This window comes from Myotis brandtii, unplaced genomic scaffold (assembly GCF_000412655.1).
Source record: "Myotis brandtii unplaced genomic scaffold, ASM41265v1 scaffold118, whole genome shotgun sequence".
NCBI lineage: Eukaryota > Metazoa > Chordata > Mammalia > Chiroptera > Vespertilionidae > Myotis > Myotis brandtii.
In genome coordinates, this window is record NW_005354090.1 from 548,075 (window position 1) to 557,997 (window position 9,923).

Here is a 9,923-nt window from a genome sequence, read left to right on the forward strand (position 1 = left end):
GACCATTCATTAGAGCAGAGAATAGTCCAAGGAAGTAGTTCTTCAAGGAGCAGAAACCAGAACTGAAATAAAAGAGAGAAAAAACAGGCAGAGGAAACCAGTACCTATAAACAACCAGCCAGAAATGAGAGCTGAGCTGCAGGACAAGTGACCTGCCTTCATCCCCAAATCTTCTCTCTTAACACACCCAGACTCTGGTTGCCAAAAATACCCCTGCCTGTCTCTACACAGTGCCATATGCAAAAGCGGGTGAGGGGGCACTCACTTAGTATTAGCTAACCAAATGGATGGACACAATAAGAGAATAGACAACCTCCCCTCAACTAGATAACCAAGCCTAATCCCCAGAGCCAACACTGATCATGGTTTTAATTCATTATTGCAAATAAACTGGGAAGGGAGGGAAGAAGGCCAGCTAATTGTCCCCCAAGGAAATTCATGTAAACAGATTCTCCATCACACTCTGTGGTCAAGCTATTTATTTGCCCTGGGCTGACTTACAATAATCCAATCTGTTCATCCTTCAAATTATGAAGAACTTCACAGCACCTTTTCTTATAATCCCTCCACACATCTTTAGCTTGTGCATATTTAATATTTTATTGCAAAGCAGTGAGGAACCAGGGCTGTTTTTTTATCTCCTTGGTGTGCCCTTAGCCTTCTTGCAATAAAATGTTTGCAGGGTTTGTGTGCTCGCTCTTTAAAAATTGGAAAGGCAAATTCTTGAGAAAACAAGTAGCCAACACACAACCCTAACAGAACCTGGGGCTGACATTTGCAGAAGCTCTTGCTCCCTATTTGACTTCCCAAACTTTGTAAGACGAGAAGTAGGTATGTAAACCAACCCACAGTTTTACTTCCTTATGATGATTAGAGTCAGACTCCTTTGGCAAAGAGAGCCGTGCAAAGTCTTTGGCTCTTTTGAAGGACTTGGAATATCTGTTAATATCAAATGTCTGCTGCCTTACACTTACAAAGGTGATGACAATGACCGCTGCTGTGGAGCCCATAGGTGGTAAAGAACTTGCCCTGACAGTTCACTGGTCCCCTTGTTACCATACAACCCATTTAATAGATGGAGGGATAAACCAGGAAAACGCTCCTGGCCTAAGCAAGGAGTGACTATGGCCTCATTGTCACCACATTCCCATAACCTTTGTACATGCCAGCTCCTGTCGGCGAAGCGTGGAGATAGTTGGCCTTCTCAGTCCCTCTGATAACATCCATTGGCAGGAGATTTTAAACATAGTCATTCAGTACGCTACTTCCTCTGACTTCTCTGGCCTCCTCGTCTCTGCTCTTTATTTTTGGATTGGCAGAAATGTCAGGATGGCCAGGTATCAGTGACAGGAAGTTTGGGACTGAAATAATTCCTGGGGCATGTGTAGCTCTGAACGCCTCAAAGGCTCTGCTATCACTGAGCCTTCCAGGATGAGTGAACAGCTAATCCCTTGATTCAATGAGATCTATTTCTAATGCTGAGGGGCCCCAGGGGCCAAGGAGAGGCCATAGTCATCACACTAACCCATGCCATTCTCCACCTTACAGACTGGATTTATCAGACTTCACCAGCCAAGTTTCTACAATGGTACACCTCCTACCCATTAGGGAATTTATATTTTTTAAAAATCATCATTGTCTCTGCACCTTTGGACTCCCTCAGCCTCAGGTTTTTGTCTGTCACCTGTGAGATCCATGAAGGTACTAAAACAATGGGACTCACTGAAAGGTTTCTTGGACAAGAGTTCGCCACTCTTTTTAATCCCCCAATCTGCCAGAATTTTTCAGAATAATCCAAACTTCAAATAATCTGGTTATTTTGTCTCCTTTCTTTTTATCTCCATAAGTTGTCAAATTGGTTTAGAAATGCATTGTCCAATATAGTAGCCATTAGCCACACATGGCTATTGTGCACTTGAAATTGGACTATTCTAAATTGAGAGATGCTAGTGTAAATACAGACTAAATTTCAAAAATGTGGCATGAAGGAAAGAATTTTAAATATCACTATAATATGAATTATATGTTATAAGGATAGCATTTGTTAATTAAAATATATTATTAAAGTTAATTTCCTCTCCTTTTACTTTTTTAATGTGGCTACTAGAAAAAATTTTAAAATTTATTTCTACTGGACATCACTGGCCTAGACATCCCAGCATTTCAGAGTTCAAACACTGCTGCTTAGATTTGGAAGGGGTACAAAAATATTTTGTCCAACTGTGCGATTGGAGTTTTAGTTCGAGAAAGAGTAGCCACATGTCCTCACCGCTGTCATCTTGTCTTTACCCCACACTTCACAGAAAGCACCCCAGAGAGTGAGGCCATCAGAAATGTCATCATCACATCCACAGGCTTGCAATTCCCATCTACCACCCACTCCCTTTCAGAACAGAATTCTCCTTTTGCTGTAATAAATACCAAAACGCGGTTTGAACCATTGTAGCACTGGTTTCCAAAATTTAAATGAAATCACAACTAAGTGTAAGGACAGCCAGCCCAGTACCTGACAGAGAGAAGCTCAACAGAGGGTAAAAGTGAATCTTGACTCTCGTTTGGATCCCCAGGTAGGGAAACATGATCAGAGCCTTGGCCTGCATTGCCTTTTCAAGACTGAACAGCAAAGGAACTGCTCAGCTCTCCTTTGCCACTTTGTGCATTTACCAAGGAATTACACTGTCAAATTAGGACCCACATGCTTGACTAATAATGTTGTAAAAGCTGGTCTTTGTGAAAAAGAAGTTTTGCAAAACCTAGTTATGAAAAAAAACAAAGATAATCGGAACTACACAGTGGGAGGGGTCTGTGCACATGTCCCAGAGAATAAAAAGGCGAGAAGCCAGTCACAGCAGCACTGGAGGCAGGGAATCATGGAGTACAAATCATGCCAGGCAACATGTGATTGCTTTTTTCTTTTCTTTTCTTTTTTTCCGACAGAAGAAAATTGGTGCTTCAAAGGAACACAAGCAGATGGGATATGTTCTTGAATTCTAGAGAAGCATTTGACAGATGTCAGTGAATTTGGTTCAGAGTGTTCACTGAAACTTGCTCGGGGAGAGGGCGGGGCGCACAGTCTGGCAGCATGAAGCGCAGCTGCAGGAGAGCTGAGCAGGCTGCACAGGCCCTGCAGACAGAGGCCTCTGGGGGCTTGCTCATCTCCCACTGTGTCCACTGGGGTGCCTGCCTAACCAAGACCTTCAAATCCTGATGTGTCTTAAACTAAAAACTAAATCAGTACCTAGTTTAAACATAACATTTTTAAAACATGATTTCAGCAAGGAGTATTTGCCAACACAAAATAAGCCCATATTCTTGACTTTACCTTTCAGTAGTGGGCTGCTAGCTGGCTTCACTCCTCTGTCACCTGTAAATATCACAAAAGCTCCTCTTTGCCCCATCACTAGCTTCTAGACTTTCGGTCCCCACCATTAACTTGTATTTTACTCACCACACACAGCACATGCTCAAAAAATGCTTCTTCACTGCACTATACCTCCTTATGTTCAAAAAAATTCCAGGGAAAGAAATTTGTAGATTTTCTATATTAAGAGCCAGAATTAATATACACTAGCTGAAAAATCACTGTATGAAATTTCAGTTCCCTTTTAGCCACATATTATAGTAAATGAGTTTCTGTATTTTTCCCCTGAACACATCTGAATCAGCTCTCTTGTTTTTTGGTCACTCCCCCAACTCCAGCCAAATTAACTCATATATTTTGTAGTCCATCAACTGCACCTAAAGTGCTGGCATGTGCCATGGAGCTGAGGGGGAAAAGGGGTGTTATGAAGTCTTCTGCTGGAAAACCAGACCATTAACAAGGGTGGAAGACCAAGTTTGAGGAGGAAAGATGAGTTCATTTTCAGGTCTGAAGCTCAGGGTTTGTACTAGAGATATACTAGGGACAGTATCTAGTCAGGGGTGGGCAAACTTTTTGACTCGAGGGCCACAATGGGTTCTTAAACTGGACCGGAGGGCCGGAACAAAAGCATGGATGAAGTGTTTGTGTGAACTAATATAAATTCAAAGTAAACATCATTACATAAAATGGTACAGTCTTTTTTTTTTTTTGGCTGGACTAGACTGTTCAGTCAGGTTCAATAAGCAACATTCAGGATTCAGAAAATTTGGTTCACATTAGGCCCATTATTTTAAAACGAGTCCAGTGGGAGCAGAACTTGTCATCACCTATGCTCATGTGTACATCCTACCCTCTTCTCAACTGTACCTGAGCCAATGGTTCTTTTATTTAAAATGAAGAGAAGTTCTCTAAGACAACAAATGTCATGTTCTGAAGTCAAGGAGCCTGCGTGTCAGAGGGGACCACTCCGTGGCTTCCAGATGCGACTCTTTGGACAACATCAGACCATCTGTCTTTGGTGGCCACCAGTGTCAACCCTGTAGGGTTTCCTTCCTTTATCTTTCTCCCTCCAGTTACCATAGCTCTGGAGTATGGAGAGCAAGTCATTGACCTGGAGGAAAACACATACACCGATGTGCAGGACAGCACAACGTTCCTTCTTATACTGGACCATGCTATCACCATGAGGACACGAAATGCAGTGTGGGCTACAGATTGGACTCAGGGCTAAGAAGTTCTGATCTGAGGATGGAGAGCCCAGAAGCATGTGCCATGGGAGCCATCCTCTCTGTGAATTCTGAGGAGAAGGTGGCCGGGAATGCAGCAAAGGGATGTGCTAAGAGGAGGGCAGCAAAGTGCCCCTAGAATGGCACTTCTGACTCTTACTGACCTTGGGGACAGCTGTTTCTAGGAGCGATCAAGAAGCAGAAGCCAGAGGTTTAAATAGACTTTTTTAAAATCTATTAAGCACGTTACCCAATGCTACAATTATTTCTACTCTTAGGGGTGGTTAGGAGTTAATATATAAGAGCATCTGCCAACGTCAGTTTTCTGGTTTTGATAATGCATGATAGTTATGTAAGACGTTATTACTGGGGGGGAGCTGGGGGAAGGGGCACAGGAACTCACTGTACTATTTTTGCAACTTCTTGTGAGTCTTAAAATATTCTGAAATAAAAAGTATTGTTTTAAAAGATATGGCAAGATATTTCCAAAGGCTCATCCTCCGTGTGTACACACACACACACACACACACACACACACACACACACACACACTTCGGCGTTCTCACTGCTCACAGACCCAGACCCCCTCTCTCTAATCAAAGGGCAGTGGTTGTCCCCTTCGCTCACCCTGAAGTATGGCTGGGTAGAGGGGAATACTGCCAGGAGTCTACACGCATGGGGGGCACTACCCCCTAGCCTGGGACCTGCTGTTCTTCCCTGAAGTTGGGGGGTTTCTGTGAGAGCCTGTGCTTCCCTTCCTTCCACATCGCACCGTCATGACCACTAACCAGGGATCTGCTTTCTGTCTCTTTCCCTTTCAGGATGCTTCCATTGCACACAGATTCCACGTGATGAGGGAGAAACACCCCGAAAAATTCAACAGCAGGTAAGAGGGCCCTTGGGCTGCAGCGCTGCCCGAGCCCCGCCCCGAGCAGAGCCGCGGTCCAGTCCGAGGCCTCCCTCCACCTGCTCTCTCCGAGGTGTTCTTGGCCCGGCCGCCCAGGGACTTCACTTTCCTGCCACGTTGTCGGAAGGAGGGCTTCCATTTCCAAGCAGAAAACAATGTCAGAGACCTGCGGCAGCCTAGCCTCCTGCCCCCTCCCGGAGGATGATGTGCAGAGGGAGGAATGGGGCGGGGTGGGGTGGGACAGGGTCGGGTGGAGTGGGGTCCGGAAAGAAGGGAGTGATGCGCCGGCCATGAGGAGTGGAGTCTGCGCTTGGCTAAGTGGAACCTTCCTGGGGCTCGGCCGGCCGCTTTCTCAAAATGTGCCACCCTTACCTCCACCCCAAGCCGCCGCGATTTCTCTGGGCGGAGGCAGGGGCCTCAGCTTCTCTCGGTCTCAAAGGCGAGGGGGTGGCAGCTCCCGGCGTCAGAGAGGGCGTCGCCTCCGCCTCCCCCGCCAGCAGAGGGCAGCAGAGGGAGGCCCTATAGAGGGCGCGGGACCGGAGCTCACCAGATTCCCGTCCCAGCCTTCGAACCCTGAGTTAGGGGTCCAAAAATGAAAAGAGAAAGGAAAAATTTTTAAAAAGATCATTTGCAAATAAAACCAAACCCTCCTTGCTGGCGGGAGGGATTTCCAAGAAGTGAGTGGTGACTGGCATATAGCTGTTCCTGGGATTGATAAATTACCTTTTCCCCTTCTTTCTTTTTTTCTTCACGTTAGTTAATTTCCATCATTTCTCTTTCCTCTGTGTTGTACCATTTCAAGATGACCTCTGGGCCCCACTCTGCCCTCAGACAGGTGGGGAAGGACTCACACTGAGCTTGATGGGCTGAGTTTAGCCCTCAGGGTTCTCTTTAATGCAGTGGTCTGGTGTTATCTGAAGACATTCCTTTAAAACCCATTCCTAAAAAGCTCCATCATTTTCATTCCTAAGCCTTCCCCCTGACCCCACAGTCTGGGAAGTTAGCCAGAAAGAAGAAAGTCTTTTTAGAGATCAGAAACTGAACATAAGAAGCTACTTCAGCATCAGGAAAATTAATCTGTGGCATTTAATAGTAGCTGAACTAATCTTCTTAGGGTGTGTATTCTGTCACAGGCATATTCCGTGGCCTTCACATACACAGATCGTGCACACTCACAAAACACTCTCAACAGGTATATTTTCAGCCCCACTCCTGTTATAGGCACAGACTTACAGATCAGATGACTGTCTTCTCACTATCTTTTCCATATATACAAAATCACTTTTTTAAAAAAGTACTTCTCTTCCATCCACTCCAAACTTTTATGGTCCTCTTCTCATGCAGGTACCTTTATACAGACTCATGCACACATGCTTGTTAGGGTGCCACATGCTTGTGAAATCCATGGGGCTTCTGTTTATTCATTCATCCATTGAAGACATATCACATACCAGGTACTGTGCCAGAAGTCTTTTGAATAAACACGTGAGGGGCTCTCAGTCCCGTGGTGGAGACAGACTAGAAGGCAGATGTTGATGAGTTTTGCGTTAAACGGTGTGAATCCAGGGGACCTATGGGAGCACAAAGCCAGGGCATGGAACTTGGTGTGGAGGGCTTTCCAACAACAGAGATGCCCAAACCAAGACACAGAAAACAGGTGTGTGTTTTCTAAGTTAACAAAAAAGAGAGGGACAACCCAAGGAGAAGAAGCTAAATGTTCACATAGATACCAAGAAATACAAGAATGTGGCATGTTTGGGCAAGAGCAAGCTGTGCAGTGTGATCAGTTGTGTGGTCTCTTGGCTCGGGAAAAAGCAAAACCTCTGTAGCTGGTAGAAAGCAAGGAAGCACAGAGAGGGAGACAGTCCTCTATATTCCAAAAATCCATAGGTCAACATATGACATAAATAGAGCAATCATCAATCACTCACATGGTTGAATACAATGAGAAAGATACCTCTGTCAGAAATTGTTATAATTGCGCATTTCAATGCAAAGTATGAACAAATTCACTGCTCTCTGAATGACTGTTTTTCCTTCCCAGTTAGGTACATGCCTTGCCTTTCACCTGATTGAGGTCAAGGTAGTGTAATCACCTAGAACAGCTGTTCTCAACCTGTGGGTCGCGACCCCTTTGGCGGTCGAACAACCCTTTCACAGGGGTCGCCTAAGACCATCCTGCATATCAGATATTTACATTATCATTCATAACAGTAGCAACATTACAGTTTTGAAGTAGCAACGAAAATAATTTTATGGTTGGGTCCCAACATGAGGAACTGTATTTAAAGGGCCAGAAGGTTGAGAACCACTGACCTAGAATGACAGGCATGGGGATTTGCATGTAAATCCATGTGCCTGCTAATAAGTGAAGACATTGCAGTGTAGAGCTAGGCCCTGTTTCACAAGGTCCCAGAACACTTTCTATTAAGAGCTTTGAGTCCATGCTGCTGCTTTGAGAACCGCTTCTTGCTCACATTAAACATACCCAGGAGTGCCCAATTTGTCCACTGAGAGGCAGGCAAGCAGCCATTTTCTCAAGGCTTCCTTATTTAGCGCTGGAGATGGTTTTAAATAGGCAGGTGGTTGTTGCCATGGTTACCCCATTACACCAGCAGCTAAACTTAGGAAGGGCCACAAGGGATAGGAAGAAAGCTTGATATCGATATCGGGATTTGGAAATGTAAACGATATTATCAAACAAGGCTTCATTTTACTCAGCTGAATTTAGGTTTTCCAAAGAGTAGTCACCGGTTGGCTGGCCGCCCTTACCATTAATGCTCAGGACTGGGTCCTCAGGGACAACCCTGAGGTTAAATCTAGGGAGTTATAACTGTTTGTTTTGTTTTGAACATGGGAATGTGACTAGTCAGGGCTGAATTTATCAGGAAACTTCAACTTTTCCCAAAGCTTCTTGAGTTTTCAAGGCTACTGTAACAAGAATCCTTAACCTGAGGTACAAGCGCTGTGGAAGCTCTGTGGACACTTTGGCATTATCATTATATGCAAGATATTGAATATATTTTTCTGGAGAGACTATCAGAAGGTTCTTGGAGGGATCCAAAATCCTCAAATGGTTAAAAGTCACAGTTCTGAGGCCTCTTTGAATCCTAACAAGGTCTTCCCCCGATGGCCTCTCTACACAGGTTGTTGCCAGGGAAGGTGGTTGGTTGCACAAAACTAAGCTATGTTCCCTGGTGGAATTGCTTTGTTAATGGAGCAAGAATCAGACCCAAAGGTGCAAAAGATGAGCTAAGTGTGATAGTCAAGGGGGGAAAAAAGGCCTTTGATGGCAGATAATATATTATGGATATATTCTACTTCTAATCATTGACAGACTAAATATTAATTGCTAATTTAGAAATGTTATGAAAATTATCTCATTATTGGCATAAACCATAGAAGAAAGATTTAATACAACTAAGATTTAACACATTAGAAAGTGTTCTAGGATACAAGGGTAAGTAAGACATGGTCCCTGCCTTCAAGGAATTCATAATCTAGCAAAGAAAGAAAAATAATCCTCAATTATTTTTTACAAAATTATTTTTGCATACAAGATTACATTTAGTAGGTAATATAGTCTATAGGAAGTTGTATAGTATCAGTGCAGAAATAGAGTTATAAGGGAACCAAACTAGGAGCTGTTATTTTTTGAGGTCCTACTAGATACCAGGTGATACACTCAGTTTTTAAACTACATTAGATTATTTATTTGTTTTTAATATTTTTCTTTATTGATTAAGGTATTACATATGTGTCCTTATCACCCCATTGCCCCCCCACCCCCACTCATGCCCTCACCCCTGCTGTTGTCTGTGTCCATTGGTTAGGCTTATATGCATGCATACAAGTCCTTTGGTTGATCTATCCCCCTTACCCCCACCCTCCCCTACCTTCCCTCTGAGGTTTGACGGTCTGATCGATGCTTCTCTGTCTCTGGATCTGTTTTTGTTCATCAGTTTATATTTCCCAATGCAACCATACAAGGTAAATGTTAGCATTTCTATTTTATAGATAAAGAAAATAAGGCTGGGAAAAGCCGAATCATCTGGCTGAGGTCATACAACTTTTTAAGCAGTAGGGCTGATTTGATTCTCTTTTTTTTTAGCTGAAATATAATTGACATATAACCTTATGTTAATTTTAGATGTACAACATAGTGATTCAATATTTGTATATATTGTGAAATAATCACCACAATGAGTCTAACCCCGCTCCTAACTCCAGCGTGCAAACTCTGTTTATTATACTTTCTGTCTTTCATGGCAAGCACCTATTATATGTCCAACCTTCTGATGGGAATTTATTATATACTAGAGGCCCGGTGCACAAAAATTGTGCACGGGGAGGGGGGGGTGTGTCCCTCAGCCCAGCCTGCACCCTCTCCAATCTGGGATCCCTCTCACAATCCAGGACTGCTGGCGCA

The 9,923-nt window shown here is 43.8% G+C and overlaps 1 protein-coding gene across 1 annotated transcript in view; it reads left to right on the forward strand.

Annotated features, from left to right (window-relative positions):
* Positions 1–9,923, forward strand: part of DGKG (diacylglycerol kinase, gamma 90kDa) — a 206,171-nt gene that overhangs the window by 101,552 nt on the left and 94,696 nt on the right. The window contains exon 20 of the mRNA XM_014530473.1: positions 5,409–5,473. Coding sequence (XP_014385959.1) covers positions 5,409–5,473 — 65 coding nt within the window. The remainder of the gene's footprint in view (positions 1–5,408; positions 5,474–9,923) is intronic.